General features: G+C 39.1%; 2 protein-coding genes across 2 annotated transcripts; one reads left to right on the forward strand and one right to left on the reverse strand.

Moving 5' to 3' along the window:
• Positions 1-1,626: 1,626 nt before the first annotated feature.
• scpep1 (serine carboxypeptidase 1) lies at positions 1,627-10,863 on the reverse strand. Its single transcript, XM_052139453.1, is given in 14 exon segments — positions 1,627-1,851; positions 3,547-3,710; positions 3,898-3,955; positions 3,957-4,036; positions 4,875-4,988; positions 5,097-5,187; positions 5,502-5,630; positions 6,618-6,655; positions 6,837-6,909; positions 8,804-8,878; positions 8,964-9,119; positions 9,341-9,430; positions 9,668-9,804; positions 10,691-10,863. Coding segments are annotated over 14 exon segments (1,332 nt in total). The 5' UTR covers positions 10,755-10,863; the 3' UTR covers positions 1,627-1,788.
• Positions 10,864-10,989: 126 nt separating this feature from the next.
• coil (coilin p80) lies at positions 10,990-18,754 on the forward strand. Its single transcript, XM_052139518.1, has 7 exons — positions 10,990-11,289; positions 11,379-12,441; positions 12,743-12,832; positions 13,135-13,182; positions 13,802-13,871; positions 13,989-14,077; positions 18,257-18,754. The coding sequence occupies exons 1-7, from the start codon at positions 11,039-11,041 to the stop codon at positions 18,314-18,316; spliced, it is 1,671 nt and encodes a 556-aa protein (XP_051995478.1). The 5' UTR covers positions 10,990-11,038; the 3' UTR covers positions 18,317-18,754.
• The last annotated feature ends 301 nt before the right edge of the window (positions 18,755-19,055 follow it).

Here is a 19,055-nt window from a genome sequence, read left to right on the forward strand (position 1 = left end):
GGCACAAAATGACCAGCCAACATAATTTCACTAATCATATCGGCGGCACCTGGGAAAGTGTGAACGAGTACTAGTCAGTTGAAATCACTCTATCATTCTGATTGGATTATAAGAGCAGACTGATTGCTATAAAAGGGGGGAAGAAGTGCTTCCAATCATTGTGTTCTTGTTCGCAATGTTTACCTCTAAAGAAAGACGTGCAGCCATCATCGCTTTGCATCAAAATGGCCTCACATGCAAGGAAAATGCTGCAAAGAATATTGCACCTGAAAGAACCATTTACCAGATCATCAAGAACTTCAAGGAGAGAGGTTCAACTGCAGTGAAGAAGGCTTCAGGACGTCCTAGAGTGTCCAGCAAGCACCAGGACCGTCTCCTGAGGAGTCAGCTACGGAATCATGTCACCACCAGTGCAGAGCTTGCTCAATATTGACAGCAGGTTGGTGTGAGTGAATCTGCACGCACAGTGAGGCTAAGATTTTGGACAATAGCCTGGTGTCAAGAAGGGCAGCAAAGAAGTCACTTCTCTCCAAGAAAAACATCATGGACAGACTGAAATTCTGCAGGAAGTACAAGGATGAAGCCCCCTTCCGACTGTTTGGGACATCTGGAAAATCGATAGTCTGGAGAAGAAAAGGTGAACGCTACCATGAGTCCTGTGTCATGCCAACAGTGAAGCATCCTGAGACCATCCGTGTGTGTTTGCTTTTCATCCAAGGGAGTGGACTCTCTCACAATTCTGCCCAAAAACACTGCCATGAATAAAGAATGGTATCAAAACTTCCTGCTAGAGCAACTTCTCCCAATGATCCTGGAGCAATGTTGTGATGATCCGTGCATTTTCCAGCATGATAGAGCACCATGTCACAAGGCAAGAATGATAATGAAGTGGCTCGGAGATCATTACATTGAGATTTTGGATCCGTGGCCAGGCAACTCCCCGGATCTTAATCCCATAGAGAACCTGTGATCAATCATCAAAAGGCGAGTGGACAAGAAGAAGTCCACAAATTGTGATCAACTCCGAGCACCAAGTCAAGAATGGATCGCCATCAGTCAGGATTTGGCCCAGAAGCTGATATCCAGCATGCCAGAATGAATTGCAGAGGTTATGAAGAACAAGGGTCAACACTGTAAATATCGACTCTTTGCATATATTGAATGTTTTTGCCAATAAAAGAATTTAAAATTTATGAAACTCTAAAAATAATTTTCCAGTATACCATAGAAACATGTGAAAAAATGATCTACAAATACTGAAGCAGCAAACTTTGCAAAACACAAAGTTTGTCACTGCTGATACTTTTGACCACGGCTGTTCAGAGCTGAAATATTCTTCTAAAAATCTTAATTTGTGTTCTGCATAAAAGAAAGTCACACAAATCTGGCATGGCTTTTGGGTGAATAAATGATGAGAGACTTTTAGTTTTAGGCTAAAATATTCCTTTAAAGCTTGTGGTTAGCTTTTTCTAAAAGAAGCTCAAGTTGCTTTCATCAATCAATGAAGATTAGATTTTTTTCTGAAAGCAAATACATTCTAGTAAATTGGAACATGGAACAGCATTCCTGTTTGTAGCATATGTAGATTACAGGCAGAAATTGTATAAAAGTGATTTTATTGTCTGCACACATTAAAATTTACAAATTGTACAAGACAGCATAGACATTAAAAGCATCGATTACATTAATATCTGAACCTAAAAGGTTTAAAACAAATCTTTGGTGAATTTTGATGGCGTTGATTGTCTAAAAGTGGATTACAAGCTAATCCCAGTGGTATCTGATTCATCACTCTTGCTGAGTCACCATCTTCAACATCCTTAAAGCCATTGAGCCCTGGTCAGATGGGATCTGTCAAGACATAATGGATAGATCTGTTCACATACAAACATCAAAACTGAAAATAAATACAGAGGAAATTATTTTGTCTTGACTGTTGAAGCTAAACCAATATAGCCCTGCACATTTACTGGCATGGTTGTATATTTTGATGAATATATGACTGAACAAAGTAATTTGCCAAATACAAATAAGTGGGAAATACTTGGTACCAGTGGCGGCTGCTGGTCTTTCAAAGAGGGGAAGCTCATTTTCGGCCTACATTATAAACTTATTTAAAAGTAAATTCTGCCCTACGTTCCTTTTTGAGAAAATGCACTGTGACTCTGTCGTACCAACTAGGTGTCTTTTCCAGTGACTTGACCAGTGTCTTCTCAATGGCCAGCAGAGCTAGGCTGCTTAAACGACCTTGGCCCATTGTGTTACTTGGCCCTTGTTGGATGATTCACTACTCTCATCATGTCCCCTAAATGACAGCTCCTGTCGGCCAAGCAAGGATGTTACATCAATAAGGCGGTTTAGGAAGGCCCTGTTTTGTTTGACTGTTTCATTATGTTTAGTCACTTGAATGCGAGCACCTTCATTGATTGCATGCTCAACCCTGATCCTGCCCATGCAACTTAATCTTGCACATGCACTCACATGTTCATTGCTCTTTTCATGTCTTTTATATGCCCTGTCAAAGTTAGACAGATCTCCAAACCCCACTTTTGACCAAACAACACATCCGTGAGATGGTTTCATCAAGAGGCATGGCCAGCAGTACATTTTATTTGTCACAGCACTTCCAGTCATCCAGCTAACTTTGTCATACCAGGAGAGCTGAAAAGACCTGTTATTTTTCCCTATTTTTTGCACTAAATCAATCTTAGGTGTTGATCTGCCCTGCTGTTTAATTCTAATTTTTTCCTCGTAAGGAAGACTTTCAAATGGCTTCGCCAAAATCAGGTCGACAATATTAGCACCGTCTGCCATCGTGCGCAGTTTCACCCGTACGACGCTAGCCTAGCCTACTGTATGAATGAATGAACGAACGAACGAACGAACGAACACTCTAAAACAAAATATATTAAACTTGGTAAAACTGAAACAAGGTGTATAATTGTGTGAAATGTATTATGCAAATTGACTAGCAATTGCGCCAAACAAATATAAAGAAATAGGTTGCAGCAGTTTGTCTTTCGACTACACTTGAGAAATCCACGATGGGACTGAGCTTGAAATAGCTTCAGTGACTTCTTATAGTACAGATTCAGCTGTCAATCAAAAGGAGATGCAGTCTTTCGACAGATCCTCCAATCGTCACGCTGAAGCCCGGAGTCCGGGCCAGCCCACTCCTCATTCACCCCCAGAGACGCTGAGCGTCCGTGGGCGGACATAATCGCAGCATTTATCCAATGACCGTCTATTTTCGAGCACTGAAAAAACTGTTCAGAGCAGCCCCATTGAAGTCAATGGACGCTCGGCTTCAACAGGGAAATGCACTGACGCTACGGGAATGTATGAGAAGTAAATCGAGTCAGCCGACCTGCTATATGTAATGTAGCTGATTCTGAACGAACTCGTCTTCGAGATGAACGTGTTCTAACGCATTTTTAGTCAATAAATTGTTTACACAATAGTACATATTTGACCATTATTTTTTTGACATTATAGGGGAAGCTGAGCTTCCCTTGCAGTCTTAAAGAAATCCCCACTGCTTGGTACCATATGTCCAGCTTTGAGGATCCAGTAGAAGGCAAAATTCTTGTAGGTTTTATAGAAGGCTCCAGTTTGGTTCTCTGTTTGTGGGTCCTCCAGTGCTGTCCACTTCATCTGGTTAAAATACTGGAGTCCATTCCATTTTAGCTGTTTCACCCACTGCTCCTGACCTGCCCATACACACACACACAGATACAAATAATTATCACTGCAGTGCAGAGACATTATACAGATAGCATCCGACAATGATGCTATAAATTCCTAAATGTCAAATGGAGCTAACTGGCCAAGTTCTAGTATAATGTCTGTCAGCCACTCTGTAAACTTTACTCATAGATTGCACATAGCAGTCCTCACCCACTGTGTCGACAATGAGATCCAGCTGGCCATTGTAGACTGTGACATTGACTCCTGACTGCCAGAAGCTCATCCACAATGTTCACAACAGGCTTCATGAAATCTCCTGCCATGCTGACAAATACAGCCTCAGATTGACCTGATTGAATAGTAAAGCAAATGTACATAAAGTGTAAAAATTAGCAAGTTAGGACTATTACACGAAGATACGACTCACACAATGTTTGCACTATATATACTGTGCAAACACCCGGATGACCCAGGGCCGATACTTGGAAGGTTCTCTTTTCGTCTGACTGGAGGGTCGCCCTTGGTCGTTTGACCAGCAGTCTACCCTAGTCCCCCCACTTAGACCCAGCCCTGGGATGACCCACAACATTTTCCAAAATGTGCAGTATACTGTACAACTACAGCACATTGTGTGCAACACAATATCCCACAATGGTGAATGAACTGGTATCAATAAACAATATTTCATATTTTCTTCTTAACTCCATATTTGACTGCCAACATAACTGGATGCCACTTACTGAATTAGACATGCAAAGTATTGAGGTCATATGACAATGGCTACATTTATATGTACACCAATACTCTGATTATTGAAATAATCAGAGTATCAGGAATAATCAGATTAAGAAGTTTAGATGATTTGGCTAATCTATTCACTCCTGTTTACATGCTACTTGCCATTACTCTAATTATTTACAGAGAAATGCAATGTTTTTTTAATTTTATATAAATTAATATTTATTACAAAAACAGATACACTGGTTGCACAGTCTTTTTTGATTCACTAAAAACAATCAGAGTCATTTGTTTGTGAATCAGACTACACTGGGCACACTTGATGTTGTTGTGTTCCACCCATGAGGACAAACTCAATCAAGACAGTATTCCATTCTAAACCATAGCAAATGTTTTGTGAAATTTCACACACAGGAACATCTTTGTAAATCATAAAAATAACTTATTACCTCCCCATGTGACATTCTTTGGAATGACCCCAAGCTTCTGTCTGATTGGCCCGTTCATCAACTCTGAAAGGGACTGACGGTGCAAAGGGCGAATGTGACGTCGCTTCAGTGAGGCTGTAAAAACAGGACAAGAAAATACCTAAAACATTTTCATTTAGGTAACGAATAGAAATGTGAACATATTGAATCTGAAAGTGTTAATGAGTATGTCGAGATCCTCACAGAGAAATCCATCTGTGGTTTCATTTGAACTTCTTTTCATCTCATCAGATTCTTGAGTGAGGATGTTGTAGAAATTCACTCCATTTGTGTTCTGTAAAAAAGCACAAAGAACTAACGCACATGACATATTCATCAACCTAAATTCTTAGCTTAATCACATGAAATGAAACAATACATTATAAAAATCAGTATTCCTTATACCCACACCTTTTCACCAATTATTTTCACGACTTTTCCAGTCATTTGTGACTGACTAGCTTTTTTCACCTTTTAAAAAAAAATCTATTTGAAAATTCCTTAATATTTCCAGGGTTTACATGACTATGGGAACATGGCGAACAGCCTTCACTAGACCCTACAGTATTTTTAAAATGTACATAAACTTTATTTCAAAGCACTACTGACCCGTTCCACCACATTCTCTGTGATAGACCACATCTCAGTGGCTTTTTGGTACTGGCCCTGATCCAGAGCCTGCTGCACTCCATTTGCTGCTTTGTTCACCTCCTCAAGCCCATTGTCATCCAACAGAGACTTTACACCACAACATAGAGGCAGTCATAAATATGGCACAGCATGCAATTATCTGGTTCTGTACAATGAATGACTGAAAGATGCCATTTCACAGCCAAGTCAGAATTGATGGATCATTATCAAATAAAAACCAATATGCTACCATTAAATCATAACTGTAGTAGTTTGATTTGATCATACTTAATGCACTAATACTCAGGGCCATAACCACAATATACATTGAGGGGGACAAGTCCCTCCCCAATAATCAGACATGGCCAGACTGCCCCCCTGTTTTTTCTTGGAACATACATTTTTTTATTTTAAGCAGCTCTATTCTATAGAATAACAGTTTATAGTGAGCAGGAGCGGTTGAGCTTCAAAAAGGACAAATACTATAAAGTACTCTTAAAGGGTCAGTATAAAGACATAACAGTAGTTCATATGACAAGTGGACTGTATTCCAAGCTTTCTGGGGCCACACAACAGCTTTGTGTTGTATGGACTACTTTTATGGTATTTTTATAATGATTATTTTTCCTTCTCTTTGGACCTTGACAGCAGTGGTCAATATGAACTGTTTTTGTATGGAAAAGAGCTGCGTTAGGATTCCTGAAGAAAATATTTTGTTAAGATTCTACTGGGGCAAATCAGGGAAGTAAATAATTTTGTGTATTTTCCTTTTGCTAGCCAGCTGACACAGTCATGTGTCATACATCAGTGACGAAAAGAAATTCATACCGTATGAAAAAATACAATATTGTTTAAAGCCAAATATTATAAAATGTTGAGCCTTTATCGCATTTAAAGCTTTTATTCAGAAAAGTATTGAATTCAGAGCCTTTATTATTTTAAAGGACCAAAGAGGACAATTATATTTGTGACCTCAACACCCATGACCCTCACCCCAAAATGCTTTGGTCCCCCCCAATGTTCAAGACATTCCAGCCTTGCTCATACTCAATCCCTGTGAAGAGGAGACAGGGTGGTTTATGGTTAATTACTCACTGTGCTGTAAAGATAAGGACCCCAGGTCATGACTGAATCTGTAGACAAAGAGTAAGTAGTTGGAGGTGGTGAATTCTGTATTGTCATGTGAGCTGTATGAGAAGGACTAAGATTATACTATTAAATATGATTAGAACATTAACATGCATCATGATTGGTAATGTGAGATGTAAATGAGATATCTTTTAAAAGACTTAAGGTATCACACATATTACAGACCTATAGGAGAGATCCAAGAGTCACCCAGTGCCACCCCAGCAAAGTTACATTTGATTGAACCCGCTTTAATTGCCTAAAGAGGAAATTGGCATTCATTTCAGAATAAAATTAACTTGAGCAGTGCTCAATAAATGCCCAATAAAGAACAAACTAGAAAAAATATATATATTTAAAGGGATAGTACACCCCAAAATGAAAATCATCTAATCTTGTACTGACTTTCATGCTATCCCAGATGTGTATGACTTTCTTTCTTATGCAGAACACAAAGATTTTTAGAAGAATATCTCAGCTCTGTAGGGCCATACAATGCAAGTGAATGGTGACCAGACATGTCAAGCTCTAAAAATCACATAAAGGCAGCATAAATGTAATCCATACAACTCCAATGGTTGCATTTTGGATTGTTTCACTTTTAATTGTTTTAATCATTTTAATTATCACAATTCCAGTGGGTCAGATGTTTACATACAATAAGTTAACTGTGCCTTTAAGCAGCTTGGATAATTCCAGAAAATGATGTCAAGCCTTTAGGCAATTAGCTTCTGATAGGCTAATTGGAGTCAATTGGAGGTGTACCTGTGGATGTATTTTAAGGCCTACCTTCAAACTCAATGCCTCTTTGCTTGATATCATGGTAAAATCAAAATAAATCAGGCAAGACCTCAGTCTGGTTCATCCTTGGGAGCTATTTTCAAATGACTGAAGGTACCACGTTCATCAGTACAAACAATAGAACACAACTATAAACACCATGGGACAACAGAGCCAACATACCGTTTAGGAAGGAGATGCATTCTGTCTCCTAGAAATTAATGTAGTTTGGTGCGAAATGTGCAAATCAATCCCAAACAACAGCAAATGACCTTGCAAAGATGCTGGAGGAAACTGGTAGACAAGTACTTATATCCACCGTAAAACACGACCTATATCAACATAACCTGAAAGGCTGCTCAACATGGAAGAAGCCACTGCTCCAAAAATGCCATAAAAAAGCCAGACTACAGTTTGCAAGTGTACATGAGATAAAGATCTTACTTTTTGGAAAAATGTCCACTGGTCTGATGAAACAAATATTGAACTGTTTGGCCATAATGACCATCCTTATGTTTGGAGGAAAAAGAGTGAGGCTTGCAAGCCGAAGAACATCATCCCAAACGTGAAGCATGGGGGTGGCAGCATCATGTTGTGGGGTGCTTTGCTGCAGGAGGGACTGGTGTACTTGACAAAATAGATGGCATCATGAGGAAGGACAATTATGTGGATATATTGAAGCAACATCTCAAGACATCGGCCAGGATGTTAAAGCTTGGTCACAAATAGGTCTTCCATATGGTCAATGACCCCAAGCATACCTCCAAAGTTGTGGAAAAAACGTGTGCTAGCAAGGAGGTCTACAAATCTGACTCAGTTATACCTGTTCTGTCTGAAGGAATGGTCGAAAATTCCAAAAACTTATTGTGAGAAGCTTGTGGAAGGCTACCCAAAATATTTGACCCAAATTAAACAATTTAAAGGCAACGCTACCAAATACTAACAACGTATATGTAAACTTCTGACCCACTGGGGATGTGATGAAAGAAATAAAAGCTGAAATATATAATTCTCTCTACTATTATTCTCAAGTTTCACATTCTTAAAATAAAGTAGTGATCCTAACTGACTTAAGACAGGGAAAGTTTTCTACGCCTTTATGTGAATTTTGGGGCTTCAAAGTTTTGGTCACCATTCACTTGCATTATATGGACCTACAGAGCTGAAATATTCTTTTAAAAACTTTGTGTTAATTTCTGGGTAAACTATCCCTTTAAAAAATCTAAACTAATGCCACAGAGTCAAAGTATACTTTTGAGGAAGTAAGTACTCTTCTGGTTCATGCTGTTCCTCATTTAGATCACCAGTGCAGTTTTCTACAACATTGGTTTTCAGATGATGCATAAGCTGAGAGAGAAGACAAAAAACATTACCTTTGTGAGCTCAAGAGAAATAGCTGCTGCCATTTTGCCTCCATAAGACTCAGAAAATATATAGAAAGGAGTACTCTGTTGGGGAGGAAAAGTCTGTTAAGACAAAAGAAAAATGTAACGAGCAAATTATATCTGGTGGGTGCCATTGTTTTTTTTTTACCTGAAACTCTGCCTTTAGAGAGAAAAAGTTCTTGAGGAGGACCATCATGTCTGATGCCACCATTGTAACGTCCTTGGTGAGGACATCTTCAGTGTCTGTGTAACTGTAGCCGGTACCTACTGGGTTATCCACAAATAGCACACTGGATGAATGCACCTATACACATACAGAAATTTTGTGTAATTTATTTTCTGGGAAAAGTAATGAGTCCAGTTTTTATATAACACACACAGCATTTTATATATATAAAATAGTTGTTAAAAGGACAGAAAACACAGAATAAAATCAAACAATTAAATTTCTACATTCCCAGAAATTAACCTCAAAATCAATTTGGCAGATTTGAGAGTGAAGTAAATGTGTATTAGTTTACATACCCAAGAGGTTTCTCTTGGCTTCAGGTCTCTATCCAGTGGTCCAATTTCCTCAAAGTTGCCAAATCCACAGCTAGATCCACCAGGACCTCCCTAAAATAACAATGAGCATGATCATCATGTTCAGGTTAATTTAGTGAGACTATGTAAGTCTGGGTCTCAAAATTAAGTGAGTTTAAACATGAACATTTTTGGGCATCATAGTCGCACTGGAATACCTATCTACACTATAAAATCACTATGATGTGTATATATAAATAATAATAAATAACTATTGGTTATAGGGATAGATAGAACAGATCACACAGGTAAGAGGGGTTACAAACCTGCAAGCCACATAACTAGAGGTAGTTCTTTATAACTGGCACTGGAACTGTTGGCGTAATACAGCCACCAGAACATATGTGCTCCCTGACGGACATCCACATATCCCCATGATTCTTTGGCTTGAACTGGAACACAAATACCTGTTGTGTGACCAAAAACAAAACAACAACATTTAAATAATTTTCAGTTCAATACAAGTTAAGCTCAATCAACAGTATTGTGGAATAATGTTGATTACCACTCAAATTTATTTCGACTCGTCCCGCCTTTTCTTTAAAAACAGCAGAAATCAGGGTAACATCGAGGTACTTACAATGCAAGTGAATTGAGCCTAATCTTAAAAATTCTCACTGTTTCAAAGGTATTGCCACAAAACGTAAACAATATACATTTCAGTGTGATACAATCACTTACTAACCTATTTTGTGTAAAGTTATAGCCAAATATAGGCCATGATGACGTAACGCCATAAACAGCAATACCCTAAATGAACGATGATTTAAACTACAGCTCAAATAATACAAGAGTTTCAAAATAAGAATTAATGTAAGTGCTTATATAAAATTATAAAATACGCATTTCTGCTTTTAAACCCTCCAAAATCGGCCCCATTCACTTCCATGGTAAGTGTCTCACTTTAACTTAGATTTCGAAATGTTTCTTTTTTTGTGGTAATCAACAGTATGCCACAAATTGCGCTTAACTTGTTTTGAACCCGGAACATTCCTTAAAAAGTATTTTTATTTTTTTATTCGAGCTTGTTTTAAGTTTGAACAAAACTACCTAACTGCAAATGAAGCTGAGATTAAGTTTAAGTTCATTACGCGAGATGAGCTCAATTTAACACTTGATACTGACGGGTGTATTCCGAGTCATCATTTATCCCTTGCTTTTGCTTTATCTCCAAAGTTACAAATTATTTCAGAATCAGCAATTACGTCCCTGAGAACTGAGTGACTGAGCAAGAACACATGCACGCATAAAAAGTAACATCTACGTTTTTAAAAGTTCTGTTTCGGCACATACCTTTATGAAAACTCTCAGCAAACAGCAGCGCAACAACCAGCATGCCAATCCACGACCGCGCCATTATTATTGCTCTCAAGCTCACTTAATCAGGCTGGTACACTGGCTGCGTTTGGACCCACCGGCTACAAGTTTTGTCTTCCAATCCTTCGAGCAAGGTGATGAAAAGTACAGTATCATATGACTTCGGTCAGCTGACGAGACGTGACGAACCACCAAGAAATAAATGCCAGTTATTCTCTTCCGGACCAGTAGAGGGCAGGAGAGTTTATCATAGTGCGACTGAGCTCGTCTTCGTTTAAAACAGTGTGTAACCCTCATTGTGAGAACTTCACACAGTGCTTTGGCATGGCCACCTCCAGTTTCAACTCCATCAGGGTCCGATTGTTCTTTGATTATCCTCCTCCTGCAACACCCGAGTGTCGTATGTGCTGGCTGCTGGTGGACTTAAACAAATGTCGAGTTGTCGCAGATCTGTCCAGCATAGTAAAGGAAAAATTTGGCTTCAGCCGTAAAACCATTTTAGATCTGTTTATTGAGGATTGCTACCTGCCTTCCACAGAAAACATCTATATAGTGCGTGACAATGACAGTATAAGGTAAGCACTGCATTCATGATAATGTAATGGACGTTTATGTCTTTTAAATGCTTTTATGTTGACATGTATTTCTCCATCACTATTGATAGGGTGAAAGTATCCAGTCCTGTTTATGTTAATGGAGCTGAGGCCTGCCAACAAACTGAAATTCACGATTCAAAGACCAAGAAGAGAGGGAGAGAAGAGGAGATGCAAATCTGTGTCACCCAAGGTCAAAGTAAGAAAAAGAAGCATGAAGATGCTCAAATCAATGGCTCTGCACGAGCAGCGGAAGACAAAAAGAAGAAGAAGAAACATAAGAAAAAGGAAGATAAGCAGTCTGTCAACAAACCTGCAACACCACAAAAGACCCAAACAGCCCCTGCTTCTAACACAACCAACAGAAAACCAAGTGGCAAAACAAACACAAAGCATCACAAATTCACATCAGATTCTTCAGACAGCAGTGCAGATGAGTCTCCAAGTAAGGCCCCTCCACCAAAACCTAAACCCAAGCAGTCAAGTGCAAACAAGATACCTGCTGTAGCTGCACGGAAAGAAATCACATCATCAGACTCATCCATTTCTGATAATAAGGCTAAACCATCCACCTGCAAAAGCAGTGTTCCTGTGCAGACACCTCCTGCTATGCCTAAACCATCCACCTCTACAAACTCTAAAATTCCACCTAGAACACCTCGACAGAGAGCAAGCTCCACAGATTCTTCCTCCTCCCTCTCATCATCATCATCACCCAGCCAAGTCAAACCTTTAGCTAAGAAATCACAACCAACAACTCAACTCTCACCAACCACACAGAGTTGTGCAGCTCAATCTACCTCTGCCTCCATCTCTAAAAAGCCCCAGGACAAGGCAGACAGCTCAGACTCCAGCGGCAGTGAAATAGAGTTAGTGATTAAGAAACCGAACTTGCATGGAATGGGGTTGAATATTGCTGGTTTGAGGCCTAGTGATGGTGAGGCAGCAGGCAGGGCCAGAGGAAACACAAGAGGCCAGGAGAGGGGCAGAGGTCGGGGTGCAAACCGAGGCAATGGGAGAGGAGGCTTTAGTAGGGCCAAGGGAACACCGTTTAAACAAGACTTTGATTACAACTATGAGAATGGCGAGCCGAAACCGAGAGATGATCTGATCAATGAAAGCTTTATTATACAGGTAAGATGAATGTGATGATGGTAGTTTATTTAGCATAAGGCTATTAACCTAAAAGGTATATTTCATGCCATCCCAGATGTGTAATACTTTTTCTTTCAAGATTTTTATATATATTCTACTAAAAATCTTCATTTGGGTTCAGCAGAAAAAAGTAAGTCACACACATCTGGGATTGCATGAGGATGAGTATGTGATGAGAGAATTTTCATTTTTGGGTGAACCATACACAACTTTTTTTATTTATTATTATTTACTTTAGCATAAGCACTAACCCTTCAGTTCCTTTTGTGTGTTCTTGTAGAATCCACCAGCACCAGCCCCCAGACGAGAATACACCACTTTACCACTACTGGCAGCTCCCCCTGCGGTTGGCCAAATGATTGCCTTTAAGGTATGACTCACTCTCTCTCTTACCTTCTGTGGTGGAAAGTGCTTCAAATCTCCACCCAATCTGCTGAGACCAACACAACCTTCAAGAACCAACACAAGACAGACCTCTTCCACAAACACTTAATTAATAAAGGCACTTCCTAACAAACAAACAAAATAAATCACTTTTCTCTACATTTTTGCATTTATAATTCTGCTCCATTTTCTGTAGTACTTTGATTTGCTTTGTCATACTACAAATATGTGAACAGTTTTCCATGGAGATGTACTCATGAATTATTTTTGATTGTTCTTCTGTTACAGCTTTTGGAGTTGACAGAAAACTACACACCAGAGGTGTCTGATTATAAAGTAAGGTTCAAAGATGGGATGCACCGATATATCTGCTGCCAATATTTATTGGCCAATTACTGACCAAATTAAAACCAGTGGCTTATCAGTAATAAGAACGAAAACACAGATATTCACTGTAAAATCTCTGTGTATTCAAAGCACAATCCAGAAATAATAATAGCCACAATATGTAGAAGGGTTGCCACTTCTAAGAACATACCCATAACATATAGATCATATTTAATCTTTATTCTTTCTTGTTCTCCCATTAATGCGGGAAAAAACGGCATAAACGAACGTGACTGTTGTGAAAGCGGCACTTAACTATTGGCTACATGATGAGGGAAAACATCCAAAATGCTTTGGTACCGCTCGATACATTTTTAAATATTCCTATGTAAAACCGTGATCTGATGACAAAATAAGCTAAGTGGCAGAATATCTGTGTCATCAGCCTATAGTTTTTGTTAAAATTGGTATTGGCCAAACTATTTTTTTTTATTTATTTTTTTTTTTGGTGCATCCCTAGTTCAAAGCCATTTCTCTCAAGCTCATTCAAATTTTCTTATTCCTCTGTAATGTAAATGGTATTATGGATATGTTCTAAAATAATCTTAAGTGCTATGTTTTCATTTAGGAAGGGAAGATAATTGCATTCAATCCTCAAACAAAGATGATGGAGCTAGAACTGCTCTCACAACCTCAAGGTATCACAACTCATTCAATTATACAAATTTGATACCTGGAGATTGACAGCGCCTTTCTTAGCTGCTTGATAAATTGCTTCTTTCCTTCTGCAGCAATAATGTATTTGTGTCTTTTAGCCCCAGCTGAACCTGGCAAATTTGACCTGGTATATCAGAACCCTGATGGATCTGAGATAGTGGAATATGCTGTCACACATGGATCACAGGTATTCAATGTACTGCCATTATATAGTAATAGTCACCAATACCATGATTGTTTATTACCTCCTTAAATGTATTCAGAAGGGTACTGGAATAGTGTAATTTGAAGAGATCCAGCCAAGTTTTGCATAAATCATTGTAAAACATCATGTACAGTGCTGTGATGAAGTCTTTGCCCTATCCTGATTTCTTCTGTTTTTGTGTATATCTCATACTTGATTGTTTAAAAAATTAAAGCAAAATCTAACATAAAACAAGGGCAATCTGTGTAAACACAAAATAAAATTTTTAAATGATAATGTTATTTCTTGAAGCAAAGAAGTTATCCAACACCTATATCACCTATATGAAAAATGAACTGCCCTCTTTAAACTTAATAGAGGGTTGTGCCACCTTTAGTAGCAACAACCGCAACCAAATGCTTCCGATAACTGTAGATCAGTCTTTTCTTTGCAGAACTGCTTTAGTTCAGCCTCATTGGATGGCTTTCGAGCATGAACTGCCAGTTTGAGTTCCTGCCACAGCATCTCAATCAGGTTCAAGTTAGGACTTTGACTAGGCCACTTCAAAACTTAATTTTTTCTTCTTTTGAGCCATTCAGAGATGTACTTTCTCCGGTTCTTTTGATCACTTTTTTTTTGTTTTGTGGAATTCTGTGTTTAATTTACACCAGATGTAATGGGACCCCTGCCTTCCAAACAGTTTCACTTTTGACTCATCCATCCACAAAACATTCTCCTAAATGGTTTGAGGATCATCAAGATCTGTTTTGGCAAAATTCAGACAAGCCTTAATGTTTTCACCTCAACACTCTTTTATGGATGCCATTTTTGGCCAGTGTCTTTCTGATAGTGGAGTCATGAACAGTGACCTTTATTGATGTGAGAGAGGCCTGCAGTTCCTTGGATGTTGTTCTTGGCTTTGTTTGACTTCCTGGATTAGTCATCGCTGTTGTCTTGGAGGAATTTTGGAAGGTCGGCCATTTCTGGGAAGGTTCACTAATGTGCCAGGTTCATTTGCATATAATGGATCTCACTGTGGTTCGTTGGAGTCCCAGAGCTTTTTAAATAGCTTTGTAACCCTTCCAAGACTGATGCATTTCAAACACCTTTTTCCTCAGCCATTTCACTCTGTAGCTCTAGACTGGTTACCCTCTGAAGCTAAGCAGGGTTGAGCCTGGTCAGTACCTGGAAGGGAGACTTGCTGAGAAAACTATGGTTGCTGTTGGAAGAGATGTTTATGAGGCCAGCAGGGGGTGCTCACCCTGCAGTCTGTGTGGGTCCTAATGCTCTAGTATAGTGACTGGGAGACTGTACTGTAAAAAGGCAATGTCTTTCAGATGAGACGTTAAACCGAGGTCACTTCTCGTAAAGAGTAGTGATGCAACCCCAGTGTCCTGGCCATATTCCCCCCATTGGCCCTTATCCATCATGGCCTCCTAATAATCCCATCCATTAATTATCTGTATCCGTCCACTCTCTTCTCTCCACCAATAGCTGGTGTGTGGTGAGTGTATTAGCGCACTATGGCTGCCTTCACATCCAGGTGGATGATGCACACTGGTGGTGGTTGAGGAGAGTCCCCTGGTCACTGTGTAAAGTGCTTTTGAGTGTAGTATCAGAAAAAGCGCTATATAAATGCAACATTCATTCATTCATTCAATCATTGTTTTTGTTTTTTTTAGATCTTTGCATAGTGTGCTACTGAATGAGACCTTTTAGCCAAATTCTTGCTGCTGAAAAATTTCTATGTAGGTGTTGATTTGATTGAACAGGACTGGCAGTAATCAAGCCTGGGTGTGTCTAGTCCAGCTGAACACATGTTTAATTAATTTTGGTATTTAGTAACTAAACAACTCAGTTGGTATTGGATTACTTTTTTCTTCAACAAATAACATTATCATTGTTGGGGCTTCGTTCAGGAGTGGGGTTGGTTATTAGCAATAATTAATAAATATCAAAGTTAATTATTAAAATAAATAGAACATTGAATAGAATCAACATTAACTTATTAATCCTTCCAATCAACAATTATTAAAGACAACTATCAATGATCAAAATCAATAGAATATTAATAAGGATTAATATTGCTGGGGAACCACCCTGGAACCACAGACTAATAAACTCAATATAGGATTGTTCCCATATGAAAATCGACGTCCGGAGAACATCAATACTCAAAAGGAAAATAATGAAGATTTGAATCTGGGAGGGGGAGAGAAGAGGAGTGCACAAAATGGCGGGCGTGGCTCTCGTGGAGAGTATGTCACTTGAGGTTTCTGGCCAGAGAATGTGAGCGGAGAGACTTGTTGATGGTATCTGCCTGTTTAACTTGTGTCTTGGCTAATATGATAACTTGGGGACAAAGCTTGTCTCTATCGCCAAGTAATCTGTTTGCCAAATGTGTGTGTTGGTATGCTTGAGAGGGGTTGTGTGTGTGCGTGTGCGTGTGCGTGTGTGCGTGCGTGCGTGCGGTTAGTATGAGAGCGAGAGAACAGATCATGGAAGAGACAGCAACCATTAGTTTTATCACTCAAAGACACTGTGAATGTAATCCATCTGTCGCGGTCGTTGGTTCTTTAATGGATACACACCCACGATGGCGAGTATGCACAAACAGACCAATGTGGTTGGACAACAAGACAGCAAATCTCATTCGTAGTAACAGTAATTCCTTGAGTATTATTAGCAGCAATGAGCGGAGAAGCAATAACCTTGATACAAAATAATAACACTATATTAATCTATCTCTGCCCAGACATAAACCTCTTACTTGAGTGAGGACGCGGGTAGAATGTGTGTTTGTCCGTCGTTTTACTCCGACTCTGTTCCTCGAACGGTGGTACGGTGGGTAATTATTGGCGGGTTGGCGGAGATTTCAGCAAAGTCGACTCTGTTGAAGAAGGAAGAGAAATCATATTTCTTCACTTCTGCAGGCAAAAGGGTGAGACACGGATTGCTCAGCGGTCTCCTTTGGATCCGTTAGCATGCTCGGTGGAACATGGAGAATCTCGGTTTGTCCAGCAAGATGGAGATTGTATAGCCAATGTTCAGGTTCATGCGTTACTTCCTTGGGTTACGAGGCTACACCTGGGAGCAGCAGGGCTGCAACTAGATCGCGACGCATACTGTTGCTGGAAGCGAGCTTAGTGAGTTTTAATCTCTCGATGACCTCATGATTGAGGGACACGTTCTGTCGTGCGTTTCATCCAATAGGAGTTGAGAGTTCGATCCTTCAGAATTTCACACCTAGGTGTAAAATGAGCAAGGCTTGATGGGATATGTAGCCTGTTTGGACTCCTTTTGTTTGATTTTTGCACCATTTGTTTGTGTTATCAGGTGTTATGACGATGTGTAGGCCTGCCTTTGTCTCCTATCTAAGCACATCATTTAAAAACTGTATTTTGTGTTCACTCAGATTGTCTTTTATGTTTGGTTTTATAAAAATTTTTAAACAATTTACAGAATCAAGAACAGAAGAAATCAGGATGGGGCAAATACATTTTCAAAGCACTGTATATTGATTTCATCATGTTTTATAAAGTCCACTTATAATTTTCAACAGTTATAATTGCATTGCCCACGTAACAGTCATATGCATTTAACTTAATGAAATTGGCCTTTGTGTAAAGGCTATTTTGTTGGTGAGGTTATGTGAAAAGATTTTAGATATTTTCTGCAGGCTCCTCCTGTGATCATCATTTGGCTAAAAATTTATTTTGGCGTGAAGAGTGTTTGTGGCTAATTATCACCACAGTTGGAATACAAGGGGTGTGGTAAAGACTCCATTCTTTGTAAAATGGTACAAATATACAGGTCTTATGTTTTATTTACCCCAACATTTGCCCTAGGCACATATGGTGTGAATTAAAATACAAAATCATAATTGGAACATGTAATGAAGGCAACACATACAATACTCAAGTTTTTTAAGGATAGGAATGCATACTCCATTTATAACGTATTCAGCATCTGTTCTGACAGAGCTAATGCAGGCACTCTTTGGCAAAGCTCTAAACCCTCTCTTTTGTAGTTTGGATTTTAAACCCATCCCCCAATCCCACACAATTGTTGCTTTCTGATTATCCTTTTAAATTGTTAAAGTGAAAGAGGGCAGTTCTTTGTACAAGTGTGTGTGTGCTGTGGTAGGCTAAAACAAGCCTGTCTTTGATGTCTTTACTGCAGCTGACTGAGCGTTGGGATTCTCTTCTGGAGCCCCGACTCATTGTGGAGAATGTTGGATGAGAGTCAGATAATACAAACAGACTGAGGCATGTGGGCCATGACCATTATTTTCATGTTGTTTTCAAATTTAAACATTTAATTTCCACAAGATTGTATGTTTTTATTTTCTTTCACAATGTCTATTGAATAAATAGTTTGTTTTAAAAAAAATTGTAGGTTGACCTTATTTATTTTACTATGGACTCAAACAGGGGATATGGATATTTTCTATTTTAAGTTTGTTCCAAGTTCAGATGGTTTGAAAATGCGCACCTGACAGTTTGAGTAGCTGCTGTAATTTTAACCACTATATTGTTTGCATTTCAGTCCCATTCATAAATGTGCATCTCTAATATAACTAGATGGGTAAAGTCTGTCAATACAAACTTTGATGTTGGCTTGACAAAGCCTTGTGCAAAAGTGGCCATATTATGCTCATTTACAGGTTCATAATATTATTTTGGGGGTTTACTAGAATAGGTTTACATGCTTTAAAATAAAAATAAAAAAAAACACTTTGTTTTGTCATACTGTACATTGCTGCAGCACCTCTTTTCACCTTCTGTCTGAAACGCTCTGTTTTAGCTCCTGCCTCTTTAAAGCCCCATTTCCAAAAAGCCCAGTCTGCTCTGATTGGTCAGCTTGCCCAGTCTGTTGTGATTGGTCTACTGCTTGGACCGTGTATCTTACCATAACTGAAGTAGCCTTTAGGTGGACATTATGCAAATGTGTTAAACGGTGACATAGCAAAGTCATGGAA

This window comes from Xyrauchen texanus, chromosome 12 (assembly GCF_025860055.1).
Source record: "Xyrauchen texanus isolate HMW12.3.18 chromosome 12, RBS_HiC_50CHRs, whole genome shotgun sequence".
NCBI lineage: Eukaryota > Metazoa > Chordata > Actinopteri > Cypriniformes > Catostomidae > Xyrauchen > Xyrauchen texanus.

What these genes read in the sequence shown, in the direction of transcription:
- coil (XM_052139518.1), top strand. Translation starts at nt 11,039, where the DNA reads ATGGCCACCTCCAGTTTCAACTCCATCAGGGTCCGATTGTTCTTTGAT. An exon ending in CAGAGGTGTCTGATTATAAA is followed by an intron (nt 13,183 to 13,801) that starts GTAAGGTTCAAA and finishes GTTTTCATTTAG; the next exon opens with GAAGGGAAGATAATTGCATT. An exon ending in ACTGCTCTCACAACCTCAAG is followed by an intron (nt 13,872 to 13,988) that starts GTATCACAACTC and finishes TGTGTCTTTTAG; the next exon opens with CCCCAGCTGAACCTGGCAAA.